Here is an 18,633-nt window from a genome sequence, read left to right as displayed (position 1 = left end):
CTTTGGGATGAGTGACTGGGGAAGGCCCCTGGGGTAGGTGACATTGGACAAATGATGGATCGGAGCAGAGCCCTGAATGATGCAGGCGTGGGAAGAGCTTACGAGACATCTGGGGAAGAAGGTTGGGGTAGAATGTACAGCAAATGCAGAGGCTCTAAGCTGGGAAGATCTTGAAGCATGTGAGGGACTAAAAGAAGGCCAGTGAACCTAGTGGACAAGGAGGAGTGCAGGGAGATGGAGTGAGAGGTAAGCCGGCATGCAGATCAGATGCCTGGCACACTGTGGGTGCCACTGCTACACACATCTTTATCCCCAGTGCCTGCTGCAGGGAAGGAAGCCAAGCCGGAATTAAGGTGTCCAAAGACCCTCCTGCAGCGGGTTTCCTGGGGTTCCTCCAAGGCCTTCAGAGAGGACGGTCCAGGCCCCCCCATCCTTGCCCCTCCCATGACCATGGCTGTTTGATGGGGCTGATGGCTGACAGACTCATTTATTTAGGGCCTCATCAGCCGTGACCCAGAAGGAAGCAGCAGACTGTCCGTCTGGCCACTCACATCATCTCACCCCACATCCTGGGGGCCTCAGACATGCAGGGCGGCCTAGGGCCCTTCAGAAGGTGTGTGGGTCTGGAAGAGGGGAGGTAGGAAGAGCCCCACAGTGCCGAGCACACATACAACCACGAACACCCACAGGAACAGCCGGTCCACCACCATGGCCACGTACTTCCAGTCCTCAATGACCTGTGGGCAGACAGAGGGGCCGGTTACAGGCACCGAGCGCGGAGGTCCTCCCTGCTTTCCCTCCTTCCCCAAGCTGGGGCCTCACTATCTGGCCAGGGACCCCGTAGGCCACTTAGAACATGGAGTGGTAAGTTCTGAGTCTGAGGCTGGTCTTTCAGCTGGGTACCTGGGTGCTTCTCAGGTCCTCAATCCACCCCTACCCACCCACCCAGGGAGCCACTGGGAACCAGGCTGTATGAGAAGGTTAGGAATGGAAGGGGTTATTAACGCCACATATGTGATTCGAAACCAAACTGGATTATAAATAAGGGGAATGAAACCTGAGGATCACAAGGCCCCTGCTCTCATTTTCACCCCAAGCCCCCTGCCTGAGCTGGCTTTGCCCAAAGGAAGACTTGAGGTGCACCTAGCTGAGAGGGGGTTGGGCAATGGGACCCGCAGGACACCTGGAAATCCTGTTTAATTTGCTCAGTTCCATTAACGGCAGTGTCTGCTAGTTCCTGTAATTAAGACCCAGCCTCCTTCCACATCATCTGGGCTTCTCTCCACCTCCTTCCCCGCCCCCCATCTTCTCAGGCCCAGGTGTGGGGTATAGGATTGGCAGAAACGTGGCTAGCCTCCTGAGGTGCCACCACAGATGTGCCTGCCTCTTTGGCCTGGGGGAGATGCCCCCAGAGAGACCCAGCACTGTGGTCTCCCTTCCCCTCACCCGCTTGCACACCCCAGCCTGTCTGGATCCTTCTGCATGCGCACTTGTCCTGGTGGAGAATGGCTGCATCAGCAGAACTCAGCAGGGGCTCTGGAGCTGGAAATTCGGGCAGCAATGGGCAAGCGATGTCAGTGACCCAATTCGTCAGAGCCCTGGTCAGTGGTGTGCATCTCCCCTCCAGGATGATCCCTGCTCAACCAGCCCCACCAAACACACCCCCAGCCAAACACAGCTGCTGTCTGTTTCCTAGATGCAGCGGGCACCGCCCACTTTCCACACGGCACTCTTGGGTTTCTTTATGACAGCCCTAATTGCAAACAACCGTGTGTGTGTGTGTGCACGCGTGTGTGCATGAGTGTGTGTACGCTCCTTTTCCCCTCTTTTTATATTTTTGTGCTATTTATAGTGACCAGTTAATCACCAGGGAGGGTGAAAGTGCTGAAGATGAGAAACAGCCCAGGCTGGCTTAGGGGTGGGCATGCTCTGGAAGGGAAGAAAGCCTCTTCTCTCCAGCTAGACATGAGAAAGTCGATCAACCAGTAAGGCCCCCATGTGTGTCAGTTCAGGGCAAGGCACTGCGAAGGGCAAGGAATGTTAATGACATCAGAAAGATCTGAGTATGGAGCTTGGCTCTGCTCTGTGCCAGCTGTGTGACCTTGGGCAAGTTAATGAGCCTCTCTGGGCCTAGCTTTTTTTTCTATTGTAGAATCGGGATTCAAGTAAATGACACTTCACAGGTTCCTGGCAGAATTAACAGTAACGTATGTCACTTCCTGGTAGAGTGCCTGATGTGTGGTTGGAGCTCAATGAACACTGGCAAATATAATAACTGTGGGCCCTGCCTGGCTCCTTCCCACAAAATGCTTTTAATTAATTGAGTTAGAAAGAGGCAGAGGCCTGTGAGTGTCTAGGGGGTGGTGAGACCTTTAGAAGAGAGAGCTCAGGAGGCGGGTGGCTCAGCCAGGGCTGCAGGAGACGTTTCTCAACCTGCATATGCACAGGAACCAGCGGGACTCCGGTGAAAAATGCAGCTGCTGGACCACCTCCCACAGAGATCCCAGCTCAGTCAGAACAGGTGGCCCCAAAGCTGTATTTTGAAAAGTTGCCCAAGTGGTTTCTAATTAGCCAGGAGGGCCCCAGTCTGTATATTAATATTTGGGAGTCAATGAATTAGGTGATACTGAGCTACTGAATGGTTCTGAACTAAAGCAAGCATAATTAAATTAATTTTTTAGAAAGTGAAATCTGATAATCCTATAGAGCTGTGCTTCTCAAACTGGACCGAGCCTAGGAATCCCCTGGGGATCTGGTGAAAACGTAGCTGCTGAGCCAGCAGGTCTGGGGTGGGGCCTGAGATGCAGCATTTCTAAACAGCTCCCAGGTGAGACCGGTGCTGCTGGTCCAAGGACCACACTCTGAGGACAAGGGTGTAGAAGAACTTGTGTGCTATATTCCGCTCGTTAGCAATTCTTTCTTTTTTTCACAGTGTAATTTTGGAGCTTTTCCACCCTGCTCTTTTCTCTTGGCACTAAATAATGGAATCCCCGTGCTTTCCCTTGAGAATGTGGCTAGTGAAAAGGAATCACAGAAAGGTAAGAGCAAGGCGATGCCCTCTTTTTCACATGCAGCTGCTTGTCGTGGCGTAAAAACCTGTTCAAATAATCTGATTTGATAAGGTGTTAAAATGCGAACATTCCCAAGAGTCTGAAACTTGTTCTCCAACCCAGTCTGGAAATGTGTGTGAAAATTTCTAACCGTACCATCACGTTCTGTGTTTAGTTATAAAATTGTCCTTTGAAGCATTAACTTCAAAGGAGTCAGTCAAGACACCTAAACTCTAGAGCTCACGGCTTTGTCCTGTGGAAGTAAACTTAACCTCTTTTTAGAAGTCTGTAATTGTACTTGATAATTTATTATCCTGGTAGCAATAATATTTAAATGGATGGTTCTATACTCCTAAGAGTTATAAATGTTTGTATGGCTTCTTGGCAAGCCTGACAAGGATGGGAGCATATGCCCTTGGTGCCCTGGCCCACCTGTGTCCCTAAAGGCTGCAGGATCATTTTCCAGCCCAAGACAGCCTTCCACTTTCTGCCCGCTTCTCCTCTCTTCTCTGCCCCAGGGCTTTCTCTAGCACCCAAACTGCTTGCTTCACAACCAGCTGGCAAAACCAGGAAGTGCAGGGGAGTTAATGCCCCCAAGGTTACTAGAGCCTTGGGGATGGGAGCTAATGGGCAAATACCCTCCTCCCTCCTGGGGGATGATTGTGAGAGTTGCTTCCATGCTTCCGGCTTCCGCAGAGGCTCTCTGACTGGACTAGCCTCCTGAGCCCGTGGCAGTATCCTGCTCACTGATACCAACATTGGCTTTCCACCTTTCCCTGTCTCACTTTCTCCACTTCCTCACTGTGCTTCCTGGGGATCACTTCTCAAAAAAACTCCCTCTGCCCAGGTGCTTATATCAGGTTGTGGGGAACCCACAACAAACCAAAAAGGATCACTAGTACTTCCTTCCTATCCCTCCATGCACGAAACTAGAATAAAACTCATTTCAGTCTTGGATTCCTTATTCAAACAAAGAGTTTGAGAACCCTTGTCTCATGAATTAACTTCAGGAAATGGGAAACTGACTATATTATCCCAGCCTCTTCCAATGGGCGGGTGTTGGGGGCTGGGCTAGCAACTTACACTCTGGTCCTGATCGTCACTCTTCATGTGATGGGCAATGAAGCTGACACCCTCTAAAGCCTCCTGCACATCCTGCTTGAACCTCCCAGAAGACCTCAGCCGGAAATCCCTAGGGATACCCACTGAGTCAGAGCCGGCTGGAGACTTGGGAGCTGCAGAGGCAGGGTTCACAAAGTACATGGAGTTCCCGTAGAGGTTGGAGGAGCTGGCGGGGCCCATGGCCGAGGCGGTGGTGGCGGCCTTGGACTTGGTCAGGTGAGCCTGACTGGGCTGGGGGGCCCTGGAGGGGCTGCTGTCAGGGCGCTTCATGAAAAGGAAAGTGGGCAGCTTGTGTAGGAAGCAGCGCTTGACCCAGGGCGCCATGGTGTGCGTGCTGGGTGAGCGGTGGTGCACATTGAGCACACAGACGCTGGTGACGATGGAGAAGGTAACCAGCACCATGGTGAACATGAGGTATTTGCCGATGAGCGGCACGTCGAGGGAGGTGGGCGGCACGATCTTGGAGATGAGCAGCAGGAAGACGGTGAGCGCCAGCAGCACAGAGATGCACAGCGTCATCTTCTCGCCGCAGTCGGAGGGCAGGTAGAAGACGAGGATGGCCAGGGAGGTGATGAGCACGCAGGGGATGATGAGGTTGATGGTGTAGAAGAGCGGCTTGCGCTTGATGATGAAGTCGTAAGTCACGTCCACGTAGCTGGGGTCCTGCGGGTTCACCGTCCTTCGCCCAGGGAGGGCAACTATGTCCCATTCACCACTGGGGGTGAAGTCATCCATGCTGGCCGTGGGTGACTTGAGGACCATGTCGATCTCTGTGTGGTCGTAGGTCCAAGAGCGGAACTTGAGGGTGCAGTTCTGCTGGTCAAAGGGGAAGTGCTTCACCTCGATCTTGCAGGCACTCTTGTAGATGGCAGGGGGCAGCCACATGATGCTTCCATTGGAGTGGACCACCACATTGGTATAGAGAGACACCTCGTAGGTACCGTCGGCACTGGGGGTGGGGACAGGGCATGGAGGAGAATATCATGAAATCCATAGATGATGCCTGGCTGTTCTTAGAACTCGCCAAAGAGCCCTGCAGGATTATTTCTCACTAATCACTCTTCCAAACACCCATGCCCTCACTGGAAAGGCCTGCTTTACTTGGCAACTGCCTAGTGGCGAGAGCCCTGCCATGAAACAGCGTGAAGGCTTTACATAGATTCGCTCATTTAAGCCTCACAACAGTCCAATGAAGTAGATATTATTATCATCCCCATTTTACAGATGGGAAAAACAAGGCTCAGAGAAGTTAGTTGTCCTCTTCAAGGTCAGAAAACTAGTAAGCAGTACAGCTAAGATTTGAAGTCCTTAGACTTAGATTTCTGTCCTTAGATCACCTACTCCTAATCATTTCTCGCTTCTGCTGGTACAACTGCGACCTGGGAAGTCTCTTTATCCCCCTCCACCTACCTGAGATATTTATGCATATCAGGTCAGTGCTACCAACACCCAACACTGACAGAGCAACCGAAGGTCAGAAATAGGACAGTATGGGGCTTCCCTGGTGGCGCAGTGGTTGAGAATCTGCCTGCTAATGCAGGGGACACGGGTTCGAGCCCTGGTCTGGGAAGATCCCACATGCCGCGGAGCAACTAGGCCCGTGAGCCACAACTACTGAGCCCGCGTGTCTGGAGCCTATGCTCTGCAACAAGAGAGGCTGCGATAGTGAGAGGCCTGCGCACCGCGATGAAGAGTGGCCCCCGCTTGCCGCAACTAGAGAAAGCCCTCGCACAGAAACGAAGAGCCAAAAATAAATAAATAAATTAATTAATTAAAAAGCAAGTTTAGAAAGAAAGAGGACAGTATGGAGGACAGAAAGAGCACTGGATTTGGGGTCAGGATGGTGGCCCGGGTCCCAGCTGTGCCTGAGTGAGTCGCAAGGCCCTCCCCATCTCTGGCCTCCAATTCCCCATCTGTAACTGAGGGTGCTGGCTCTGCTCATCTCTAATTCCTCTTGCAGCCTGACAGCTTGGAAGTCTGGGTGAAGCACAGGACTGGAGGCCTGGCCCTCACCACCTTGGCCAGCCCTGCCACTTAACTTGTTGTAAAGCACGATGTCAGGCAGCCAGACGCGCTTTGCGGGGATCCTCAGGATGTTCACACCCTCATAGCGGGAGCTGTTCCAGGCCAGGCGGTAGTCTGTCCATTCCTGAGCAGACAGGCAAGGCCCCGTCACTTGTAGGTCCCTCGCCGCCAAGGGGCAGCCCTGGAGAAAACGCCTCCTTGGGCTGGGGACCCTGCAGGGCACTTACCTGTTTCAGCCAGACATTGGTGGTCATGATCTGTTCTCGCTCATTCTGGGGAGGGAAATGAGGTTATCAGTTCACCTGTTAGGAGGTGATAGACCACACTTTATCAAGCAAAAGTCTCTGAGCTCCAGGGCCATATGACCAACCACCAACTTAACCTCCTCGGAGGGCTCAGACGTATTTCCCACCTGACATGCCTGCGACAAACCTCATGATCTTCACCCAGACCTGGGCCTCCACTGGCATTGCCATCTCAGTGAATGGCATCCCCCAGCCATACAATTCCGCAAGCCAGAAACCTGGCAGTCGGCCCTGATCCCTTGCCCTCTGATCCATCAGTAAGTCCTGTAGGTTGTACCGCCTACATGAGTCTCAAATTTGTCTGATTCTCCCCATCTCCTCTGCCACCATCATCTGTTACCTGGACTGTTGCAGTAGCCTCCCAACTGGCCTTCCTGCTCTGCCTTGGCCTGCCTTTACTCTATTCTCTATATAGCAACGTGGGTAATCCTTTTAAAATCTCAGCTCCTCAGACTACATCTCTCTGCTGAAACCCTCCACTCTCCTCCCATCTCATCTAAAGTGAAAGCCAAAGTTCTGCCCAGGGCCCGGCAAGGACATCCATGATCTGCCCCCCTCCCCCACCTCCATCCCTATTAGCTCTAGTACCTCTTACCTCAACACTTTCCTGTTTGCTCATCCCACTTCAGCTATACGTGTCTCTTTGCTTCTGCCTTTGCACATGTTATTCTCTCTTCCTGGAAATCCACACAGCTGACTTCCTCACTTTCTTCAGGTCTTCCCTGACCTTTCTACATAAAATAGCACCCCGTTCCCCTCTCTCCCTGCTTCATTTTTCTTCTTTTTTTAAAATAATTAATTAATTTTTTGGCTGCGTTGGGTCTTCGTTGCTGTGCACAGGCTTTCTCTAGTTGTGGCGAGCGGGGGCTACTCTTTGTTGCAGTGTGCGGGCTTCTCATTGTGGTGGCTTCTCTTTGTTGCAGAGCACAGGCTCTAGGCATGCGGGCTTCAGTAGTTGTGGCTCACGGGCTCTAGAGCGCAGGCTCAGTAGTTGTGGCACACGGGCTTAGTCGCTCCGCAGCATGTGGGATCTTCCCGGACCAGGGCTCGAACCCATGTCCTCTGCATTGGCAGGTGGATTCTTAACCACTGCGTCACCCCTGCTTCATTTTTCTTTATAGCTCTTATCACCACTGGCCACCTCTATTTGTGTATTATATGCCACCTCCTACTAGCATCTAAGTTCCTTGAGGGCAGACAGCACCTAGAAGGGTATCTGGGATGTATCAGATGTGAAATAAATATTTTCTGAAGAATATAAGAATCCTACCACAATAATCCAGACCACCATAATCCATCTCTCACCTGAACCACTGCAAGACCCTCGCAACTGGTCTATGACCACTCTGCACACATACCCCATACAGACACACATCTATTCTTCCTCTGTAGCCAGAAGAAACTTCCAAAGTTCCTGCCATTTGCCCCTTAATCCTATTTTTACTTAGGTCACTTCTGTGGCTTCCTTCACATATAAAATAAAAATCCAACTCCTTCACAGGGTCTGCAAGGTCTTGCCAACTTTCCCGGCTTCATTTCACCTTTATTCTATGCCCTTCCCCCGACATCCGCCCTGGCCTTCTTTAGTTCTCCAAATGTGTCTTGTGCTCTCAGTCTGTACCAATTTCCCTGCCTCCTCTTCACCAAGATAACTTCCAGCATCTTGATATCAGCTTGGAAATCACTTCCTTTAACTAGGCAAGCGTATCAGTAGAAAAAGGTTCAGTTGCCAGTCACAGAGAGCCAGAGTAACACTGCCTTAAATAAGTTTATTTCTCTCTTGTAACAGTTTGGACGTACAGGCATACCTTGTTTTATTGTGCTTCACAGATACTGCATTTTTTCAAAATCAGAGTTTTGTGGCAACTCTGTGTGGAGCATCTATTGGCACCATTTTTCCAACAGCACTTGCTTACTTTGTGCCTCTGTGTCACATTTTGGTAATTTTTGCAATATTTTAAACTTTTTCATTATTACTGTATTTGTTACAGTGATCTGTGATCAGTATCTTTGATGTTACTACTGCAAAATATTACAACTCACTGAAGGCTCAGATGATGGTTAGCATTTTTTAGCAATAAAGTATTTTAAACTTAAGTTATGTACATTGTTTTTTAGACATAATGCTATTGCACACTGAATAGACTACAGCATAGTGTAAACATAAGTTTTATATGCACTGGGAAACCAAAAGAAATCATGTGACTTGCTTTATGGTGATATTCACTGTGTTGCGGTGGTCTGAAACCAAACCTGCAGTATCTCTGAGGTATACCTATAATACGGTGGCTTTGCTCTACAAAGTCCTTAGGGACCCAGGTTCCTTCCAGATTTCTTCTCTACCACACCTAGAGTGTGGCTCTCATCTGCATGGTCCACAATGACTGCTGCAGCTCCAGTCATTACACCCACATTCCAGACTGTTGAGGGGTAGATGGGAAGAGGAGAGAGAGAATGCATGCCAATTGTCTCCCCCCAACCCCAAATGTCTTGTTTTAATTAGAGTATGTAGGCCATTTACATTCAGTGTAGTTACTGATAAATTTGGGTTTAAACCTACCATCTATCTGTTTTCTGTTTATTCCCTTTCTCTCTTTTCTTGCCTTATTTTGGATTAACGATTTTATTATCCATTTCTCCCGATATTAATGTGACTCTTCTTTAGGTAGTTACTCTGGAGTCTGCAATATGCATATACTTGACTTTTTAGCATCTAATATAAATTAGTTCTTTCATCACTTCCAGAACAAGGCAAGAACTTTAGAACATTTCAATTTCATCTACCCCCTCCTTACTTTTGGGTTATTGTCATGTATCTAATTCTACATATAATTAAAACCTTGCAAGATATTTTTTTCTGTTTTCTTATACTGTCAATATCAATTCAAATTCACCCATATATTTACCCTTTCTGTTGTGCTTCATTCTTTCCTACATTTCTGTATTTCCATCTGGGATTATTTTCCGTATTGAGTCTTCTTGTATTAAATTCTTTCTCTCTCTCTCCTGAAAACATCTTTATTTCAACTTCCTATTTTTTTAAAAAATAAATTTATTTATTTATGGCTGTGTTGGGTCTTCGTTGCTTTGCGCAGGCTTTCTCTAGTTGCAGTGAGTGGGGGCTACTCTTCCTTGTGGTGTGAGGGCTTCTCCTTGTCGTGGCTTCTCTTGTTGTAGAGCACAGGCTCTAGGCGCACAGGCTTCAGTAGTTGTGGCACGTGGGCTCAGTAGTTGTGGCTTGCGGGCTCTAGTGCTCAGGCTCAGTAGTTGTGGCCCACAGGCTTAGCTGCTCCGTGGCATGTGGGATCTTCCCAGACCAGAGCTCGAACCCATGTCCCTTGCATTGGTAGGCAGATTCTTAACCATTGTGCCACCAGGGAAGCCCTCACCTTCATTTTTAATTATATTTTTACTGGTGGTATATTTCTAGGTTTGCAGTTTTTTCTTGCAGCACCTAAAAAATGTCATTCAATTTTCTGGCTTCCATTTTCAGCTGTTAGTTTTATTGTTGCTTCTGACTTTTGTTTCCCCCGACTGCTTTTAAGATTTGCTTTGTCTTTGGTTGTCAGGAGTTTGAGTATGATGTACCTGGGTATGATTTTCTTTGTATTTACCCCTCATAGGGTTCACAGAGCCTCTTGCATGTGTAGATTAATGTCTTTAGTCAGTTTTGGAAAAATCTCAGTCAGTATCACTTCAACCTTTGTTTCTTATTTTTATTCCCATTCTTTCTGGAACTCCAAATACACGTTAGACCTGACATTTTTATCCTGTATCATATTATCTTCTTTTCTGTATTTTCCTTTCTTTTTTCTATAATTTTCTAGATATTTTCGATTGACCTCTCTTCCTGTTCATTAACTTTCTCTTCTGCTATGACCAATCTGCTATTAAACCCATCTAATAAATTTTAAATTCTCCATCATTATAAGTTTCTTGAACATATTAATGCATCACATTTTCTTTTCAAGAATGTTTATTTATTTTTAATAGTGGTAAAATACACATAAGTTTTACCATCTTAACGGCAGTTATTTAAAAGTCTATGTCTGATGACGCCAATATTTGTATCATCTGTGTGTCTGTTTCTCTTCTTTTCTCTCTTCATTTTTTCTTATTTAGTCTTGTCTTATTGCCTGCCTAGTAAGTTTTTATCTGACTTTATCTGCCTCCAGGGATGACTTACTTTGGCTTTATGGCAGGCAGTTAGAGGAGGGACAGATCACCTTCATCTAGTCTGTGACTGAGCTGGTTCAAAGCAGGTTTTAGTTTTTGTGAGGGCTGGTCTGTTCTTGATTCATTTTGACTCTTAGCGATGCTCCTTGCAAGGTCCTCACCAAGGCCCCATCTCCTTAGTGGGGCTCCAATTCCAATTTGTGTCATCCTAGCCCTGTAAGAGTGCCAAGCATTCAGCTAGGCTTCCCAGCCTCTTAGCCACCACTCTGTACTCAGCTCCCTAGCCCCTTGGCTCTATACTGTTTACCAATCATCAAACGACAGGAAAAGCACCAGAAGCTATCAGGGTCACCTCCTGGATCCTGGTCCTTCAAGTCCTGGCTAAGCTCTCTAAGACCTTCAAACAGATTTGGCGGAGGACAGGCATTTTTGTCCCCCTTTTCTAATTGTTCTTGTGGAAAAGTTAATCTGCAACAAGATACTCTGTCATTACAGAAAGTTGAAAACCTTCATCTGTCTTAAAAATTAATTTTTTTAAAGTTGAGGTACAATTTACATACAGTGAAGTTGAGGTACAATTCACATACAGTGAAATGCACAGATCTTAAGGGTACAGTTTGATCAGTTTTAACAATGCATTATTCAGGTAACCCACCTCCTTTCAAGGTATAGCACATTTCTGCCACCCAAAAAGTTCTCTCCTTCTTTAGTCCGGTGCCTTAGTCCCCTTTACTCCCCCACAGCTGCCTTCCCAAAGGCAGTCCTGGCCTTCCCAAAGAGCTGCTTCTGAAGGCTTGCTGGCCTTACACAGCACGAACTCCCTGCCTGCTCCCTAAAAACTTCCATCTTTAAACTGGTTATGCCCATAACCCTCCCTCCTTGAAAACCAAACCCTGAAATACAAAAGGAAAAATAACCCCCCAAACCTCATATTTGTTCTGTACACAGCTTTCAGGATCATGACAGCTCACAGTGCTACACTCATAGGCATGGGGCTGGAGGCTGTGTGTCCTCCTCCTTCTGGTAACTTCTATTATCCCACAGGGACCACAGAGCAGATCTGGCAGGGGCAGCCTTTGCCTGGAAGTGTGGCTAGAGCTGCCTTCCTCGTCCCCCTCACCAGGGCAGCAGCTGCAAGGCAGCAGCTGCAAGGCTGCAGCTGGGCTCACTCCATTAAGCAAAAAGCCTTTGGCTGGACAATAACACTCAGACACCAGCCTGGGAGCGGCCTGGCTGGAAGCACTTATTCCTTCCAGTTGGCCTTCGGAGGGGAGAGGGACAGAGAGCACAGGCTTTTCACCCCTCCCCCATTCTTGGGCTGTGCTTCCTCCCAGGGGAGGAAGCCAGCCATTAATCTGGCCAAAGCCTTGGTGAGGGCTGTAGGTTGGAGGGGCTGGGTTTGTGAGGGCTGAGTGTGCTAGAGAGAGAGGGTGGCAGTAAGAAGGCAGCCACCAGACCAGAGGAGGCTCAGCCACATTGGTTGGCTTCCCAAGGCTCAGGAGGAGAGGCACGGTGGATTTCCAGTGCGCTGGCAAGGTCTTGGGAAAAGGAGCGGCCAGTCAGTGTGCAGGGCTGGGTGTCAGGCAATGTGGGATCTACTTCTGGCATCGCCAGAACTCCTGGACAAGGTCCTAGGTTGTTCATCTGATCTTTTTCCATATGCATAAATTAAGGAATTTGCCTAAACTTTGAGACCCCTGACTTGGCCTCTAAGTCATGATTCTTTCATTCCAGAAATGCCGTCTGTGCCTTTGCACGTGCTCTTCTCTTTGCTAGGGATATCCTGCCCACTTTGTGCACTCTAGTTTCCCAGTTTGGAGTCACCTGCCAATCCATATCCCAGAACCAGTTAAAATGCTTTGGCTTCAAGCATAGCTGGATGTTCAACAAAACATCCAACTACGAGTGGCTAAAACAATAAGGACATCTGTTATATCACATAAGAGAGCAGGCCAGTCATTTCAGCATTGGTTAATGCAGTAATTCAATGATGTCAGGATTCTAGGTTGTTGACAGTGATGTTAGGACTCTGTGATTCTCTTGTTTTTCCCCCACAATCATAAGATGGAGGCCATAGTTCCAAATATAAAACCTTCACATGACAATGTCTATGGCAGGAAATGGCAAATCTTTTCTTGGGTCCCTTTTTGAGTATGAGGAAAACTTTCCCAGAGACCCCCGCCCTTTTAGGCAGCCCCTACATCCCAATGCCAGGGCTACAGCTCTTGCCTAAGCCCTAACTGATCATTGGCTGGAGGAATAGAATTACCATGGTTAGCTACGACTTAACAATACGTGGCAAGGAGGCCGGAGAAGGGCCCATGAATTTCGTGAGTATCCAATATCAAGTCATAGTTTTATTAACAAAGAAGTTGTGAGGCAGGAATGTCCACTGGGTAGCCCGCCAATGGGCCTGCCATAGACAAGGTGGGCCTCCAACATGGCCATAAGCTTCTCCTCCTTCTACCCTATCATCTCCCCCAGTCTGCTCAACAGATGACCTCACATACCCCCTACCTACTGGGGGGAGATAGGAACTAGGTACAGAAACGATTGGGTACAGAGGCCCAGGTGTAGGGACAGGACCAGAGGCAGCTGCATCGGTCTAGCCAACTGAGGGTCTGGGTAAATGAGGGCGGTCACTGCAGGTATGGAAATGAAGAATGGACTCCAGAGTGCCAAAGTAGGGTTGTCAGGTCTTGATGTGTGGATGTGGGGCCTCGTAGGGAGTGCTGAGGAAGGTGCCTGAGGGAACCATGGCTCATTGTTAATCTTCCCTGTGGCCCTTTCCACATCCCCACGCACAGGTTTGGAGCCCTGCCCCTGGAAGCAGCTCTGAGGGGAGCATGCATATGAGGAGCATGTAGCATACTGTGTCCAGCCGTGGGGAAGGCACAGCTGCCCCCTGTACCTACCACACTGATGAGCTGCGCCAGGGAGAGCTGCAGCTGGATGGAGATGAGCTCTGAGGAGCTGGTGGCTGGGCGGATCAGGTTGTTGTAGCGGGTTTTGTTCAGGAGGTCATCCATGAGCTTCTCCTCCGCGTTGGCCACGTGGCAGTCCCCTGGGAAAACACATAGTCAGATCTGCTGGGTCCTCATCTAGCTGATGGCAGTGAAAGGGAGAGCTGCGAGGGCCAGAGAGCACAGGTGCCCTCGGGGCCAGCTGGAGCAGCTAAGGGGTTGGCAGGCCTGCCTCTCCTTGGAGACTTCAAATTAAATCTACCCAAGACAGAGCTCAGCTCTCTCCTCCCACGCCCTACATCTTCCTCCTCCTACTCTGTCTAGCAATGAATGGCACCCCACAATCTAGACATCTAGTCCAAAACCTGGGCATCTATTTTGACCCTTTCCTTGGTTCATCCAAGGGGCCACCCAGTTCTATCTATTCTACTTTCCAAATCTCTCAGTCTGTCCTCCCCTCTCCATCCCTCCTGGTCTTGGCTCACCACCCTGCCCCAGGCTCTTCCAGTAGCCTCCTTGCTGGTCTTCCCACCCCCACTCTGCCCCTGTCATCATGTCCCATTCAGTGCCAGAGTGGTCTTCCTACAGCTACTGAACCACAGCCCATCCCTGCCCATAACCTCTCAGAGCTGTCGGCAGAATTCAAATCCAAACGTTTCGGCTTGCCATCCAAAGCCCCTTGGCACCAGCATTTCTTCCTCAACCTGATCTCTTCTTACCTCTCCACCTCTACGCCCAGGTACTGTATATTTTGGCCATATATACTGCTTTCCTTTCCCCATGTGGCCTTCATTGTCTCACTTCTAAATCTTCAAGCACACTCTTTCTTCTGCCAGGACAGCCCCCCGGCGACCAGCCGTCAAATATCTGAGAGTCTTTCTTGTGCCAGGCATTGTGTTATGCGCTGGGGGTAACAGCCAGCAAAAACCCTGGCTCCTGCCCTCAGGGAGCCTCCTGTGTAGTGGAGGAGAGATATTATTCAAACGTGGGTTTGTGTGCAGAGCTGGGGAGATGGTGGCGCTTTCACTGAAAGAGCAAAGGCCTGGGCTAGCAGGAGTTTGCTGGGATCAGACTTGGCCCTACAGCGTTCAGGGTGTACCTTGAGACACCAAATGGAGGGGTCCAGATGGCAGCTGGCTCCTTGTCTGGAGCTTAAAGGAGAGGTCTGGGCTCAGAACCATACCTGCGAGCCAGCAAACGCAGCCTCCTGCAAGGAGCCCCACTGAGCTCCCACAGCCCCAGATCTGCCCCTTTTCACAGCCCAGATCTCTTGCCATGTGGCGTTTGGGTCTTTGTCCCATCTCCCTCACACGTCTGGGAGTGAAGGGGAGGTTCAGGAACTCTATCGTTCACTCTGGTGACGTCAGGTAAGGGCAGTTTGGGGAGGGGCCTGGGAAAGAGGGAGCCTCAGAGGAAGGTCAAGGACACCTGAGCAGGAGACCCCAGGAACAGGGGAAGAGATGCAGGTGTGCAGAGGAAACAGTGTCGGGGGGCAGGCAAGAAAGTGGGAAAAGGATAAGGGAATAAGGGAGGCTGAGGAGGTGGGGTTGGGTCTGCCGGCTCACCAGGCCCAGGACTGGGATTACATCCTCCGCTGAGGGGCCAGTTCACTCTGTTTTACCAAATCCCACCCTCTGGATGCGGCCAGAGGGCCCAGAGTGTGAACTGCCTGACAGAGCAAGTCTGAGGTGGACTCCTGGGTGGGTGCTGGGCTGGACACGAGGCCACGGGGAGCAGCCACCACCCTGCCTGCTCCATGCACTTTCCAACTCATTGCCTATCTGGAGCAAATGCAGCATTTAATGCCTGTGAAAGATGCTCCCAGGGCACCTGCTGCCCACTGTCCCTCCCCCAACCTGCCCCAGGCTGTCCAGAGGGGGTCCTGTGGATGCTTGGCCTACATACTGAGCCCTGTCTCTCATACCCTGGACCCCCTCCCAGAGGCCAGCTGCTTAAATACCCTGGAAGCCAGTCTGTAGCCCCAGGTTATAGCTGGGTCTCTCCCATAGCCCCTCTTTATTATATATATTTGAGCTGACCCATCATTTCAGCAGGGTATGACTTGCCCAAGTCCATCAAGCATGTCTGGGACAGCTCGGGTCAGAATCTGAGGCTTCTGGTCCCCAGCCCTGCAGTGCTGGGGGAGGCTGCATCCCACATTTCTGCAGCCCCAGGAGGCTGGTGTACCTAGGTACCTGAGAGGCATGGGCTGCTCTGCAGGCTGCGGGGGCTTGTGTTCCTGCTCCAAACCCACCTGGGATGCTCAGGTTGCTCACCTTTGGGCCTGTCCTGCCTCTCAGTCGTTCAGCTGGCCCCCAGGGACCCTCACCCATCTTGAGGACCAGTTGTGGGATCCAGAGAAAGAGGTTCCGAAAACCTTAGACAATTTAGCCCACTCTCTATTTCTTATCTGGGGAAACTGAGACCAAAGAGGGTGAGGAACTTACTAAAGGAGTCCCAGCAAGTCAGAGGCAGAGCCAGTTAGAGGCCCTCCCCTAACCCCTGTGTCTTCTTTCGCGCCCTTGCTAACTTCCCCGTAAGGAGCCTGTCCCTGCAGAAGCCATGTTGGTGTCCACAGCCAAGTGTGTACTCATGCCTGTGCCTGTGTTTGTACTTGTATACATGCATGGGGGGCAGAGGGGTTTCCAAACTATATTTGTTTAGGCTTTTCAGTCTACTGCTTTATGCCTGTGAGGCCTGCTGGGTTCAAAAGACAAGGAACAGGCCTCTCACCCCCAGATGACAGGGGTGGCCCAGAAGAGGTGGAAGCTTCTGGGGCACAGTTGGGGGTCACCTCCCAGCCCTGGGGCCGGCACAGTTACACAAAGAGGCCACCACTAGGGGTCAGTCATGACCCAGTGATTCTGAGAAGGAGTGGGCCCGCCCTGCCTCTGTCCAGGGCCTTGCCTTCCTTGGCCTTCTCTGGAAAAACTGCTCCCCACCAGTAAGGGGTTAACAGTCTGAGAGGAAGCCATGGCTGGAATTCTAAAACGTGTGAGTGTGTGTACAGACTGAAAAAGCAGAGCAAATGGTAAAAATCTATATTGGTAAAACGGAAAGGCAATACCTATTGGTTTGGAATACAAACCATAGAAAGTAAAGGGTCAGTGGAATCTTGGCAAGTGGGCATCTGAAAGGCAGAGTGATTTTCAGTTGGGGGTGTTTGTCCTTACCTGAGGAAGGGAGCAAGAGATTTGTATTTATTAAAAGGCAGCTATGGATTCTTTTCAAAAAGTTGAGGTTTTTACGTTTTACAAAAAGCTCACAATATATAATCAGTAGCTTCTCCAATCATGTGCAAGAATCACCTGGATGCTTGTATAAATGCAGATACCCAGGCTCCATTTCCGGAGATTCTGATCCTGTGAGCCTAGGATGGGGCCCCGGGGATGTATAGTGGGTGTTTCTGATGCAAGTGGCCCCAGGACCGTACTTAAGAAACACTGCAACTGACTCACATCTGAGTCCCTAAGTATGTAGTCAAGGCATATCATCCCCATAGAACAGATAGGGAAACTGAGGCCCAGAGAGGGTCACTGAGCAAGTGGTGACAGATCCAGGATGCACACATGGAGTGCAGACACCATCTTTGGTGAGATCTCCGCTTCCTTATAGGAACTTCATATGTCCCCCTACCCCTTACCTCCAACACCCCTGGTGGTGTGTCTCTGTCCAAGGAATATATAGCCCTGGTCCTCTAGGCTGACTAGGGCTTGGAGGACAAGCTTGGGCTGGAGGGTAGGAGCTGAAAGAGTCCTTGGAACTCAGGTGGGGAGACTGAGGCCGGGAGCAGACAATCCTCACCATATCTGGACTCTGCCTGGGAAGGGCTAACTGGATTTCCCTTCCGGGTGTCTGCAGGTTCCTGAGGGCCAGGCTCCACTTCACCAGCCCCGCACTCAGCCAAGCTGGCTGTCCCGGCCGGCCAACCCCTAGGAGTGGGTGACCAGAGGCAGAGGTGCCATAGAAGTGTGTTTTCCAGGAGATCCACCCCCAAACACACTTGGGCTGGCGAGTTGGGTAGCCCCACCCCCCACCCTCAGGCTAAGTTTCCCTATCTACAGTAGCGCTGGGATTAAGCAGAGCTGCCTGTCAAGCGGGTACCACTCAGCCCCGCTGACCAGCCCAAAGGCGCTCCATATGGAGGGTGGCCCTTGCGGCCGCGCAGAGGACAGGCGGTCCCCACCCCAAACGTCGCAGACCCACTCATCCTGACCCGCCCCTGCTGCCGCGAGTGGGCTTAGCCCCGCCCACGCCCCCATTCGTCCAGGACAATCTCGGGCCACTCCCCTGGGTGCTCGACACCCTCCCTTCCCTCCCACCTGTGGCCAGTCCAGCCGGGCTCTGGCCGACCCAGGCGTCCCTCCCTCCTTCCCCGAAGAGAACTCACCTCGCCCACAAAGGGCAACCAGGGAGAAAAGGAGCAAGGGGAGCGGGCTTCTCATGACGGGCGGGGGCTGGAGAGGCAGCCGAGGCGAGTTCAGCGGTCGGACCACCCGGGCACCGGCGGCCGAGGGCAGGCGAGTGAGAGCCGGTGCCCACGGCCTCGGAGGTTTGAAGCCGTGGTGACGGCGGGCACTAGGACCCCGGGGAGAGCCCAAAGCCCGCTTGGGGGTAGCAGCTGTGAGCTACGCCCACAAGGGGATGGGGCGGGGCAGAAGAGACCCCAGGGGCGGGGCCGGCAACAACCCGGCGGGACTGGCTCTTTTCGGCCAACTGCCTAGGGTCGTCTCCCAGCGGCTGGCCTCTGCGCTTCCCGACCTACTCCGGCCTCTAACTTTCCTTGAAGGGAGGTCGGCGGGACCGTGCATGCACCCTTTGTACAGTTGGGGAGACTGAGGCAGACGCTGGCTCGGGATCCCTCTACTGTTGGGGAAAGTGGTTGTACTCCAGCCGGGAGGTCCCTGGGCTTTGTCTGCCGTCAGGACTCAGGAGGTCTTTCAGAAAAAGATCTCAAGTCTATGCTCATGCGGTTTGCTGAAAAAAAGGAGC

General features: G+C 50.8%; 1 protein-coding gene across 1 annotated transcript; it reads right to left on the bottom strand.

Annotated features, from left to right (window-relative positions):
• Positions 1-562: 562 nt before the first annotated feature.
• CHRNB4 (cholinergic receptor nicotinic beta 4 subunit) lies at positions 563-18,122 on the bottom strand. The gene is made up of 6 exons (XM_029238664.1): positions 18,032-18,122; positions 13,594-13,742; positions 6,425-6,469; positions 6,212-6,321; positions 4,134-5,121; positions 563-737 (listed from the first exon to the last, which is right to left on the bottom strand). Exons 1-6 carry the CDS (start codon positions 18,084-18,086, stop codon positions 597-599), a joined length of 1,488 nt encoding a protein of 495 aa, XP_029094497.1. The 5' UTR covers positions 18,087-18,122; the 3' UTR covers positions 563-596.
• Between the last annotated feature and the right edge of the window lie 511 nt (positions 18,123-18,633).

The sequence above is a fragment of the Monodon monoceros genome, unplaced genomic scaffold (genome assembly GCF_005190385.1).
Source record: "Monodon monoceros isolate NGI ecotype Baffin Bay Population unplaced genomic scaffold, NGI_Narwhal_1 Super_Scaffold_21, whole genome shotgun sequence".
NCBI lineage: Eukaryota > Metazoa > Chordata > Mammalia > Artiodactyla > Monodontidae > Monodon > Monodon monoceros.
This window is presented reverse-complemented; position numbering and strand designations above follow the sequence as displayed.

What these genes read in the sequence shown, in the direction of transcription:
- CHRNB4 (XM_029238664.1), bottom strand. Translation starts at nt 18,086, where the DNA reads ATGAGAAGCCCGCTCCCCTTGCTCCTTTTCTCCCTGGTTGCCCTTTGT. An exon ending in TGGCGCAGCTCATCAGTGTG is followed by an intron (nt 6,470 to 13,593) that starts GTAGGTACAGGG and finishes TTCCCTCCCCAG; the next exon opens with AATGAGCGAGAACAGATCAT. An exon ending in GTGACGATCAGGACCAGAGT is followed by an intron (nt 738 to 4,133) that starts GTAAGTTGCTAG and finishes GTCTGCCCACAG; the next exon opens with GTCATTGAGGACTGGAAGTA.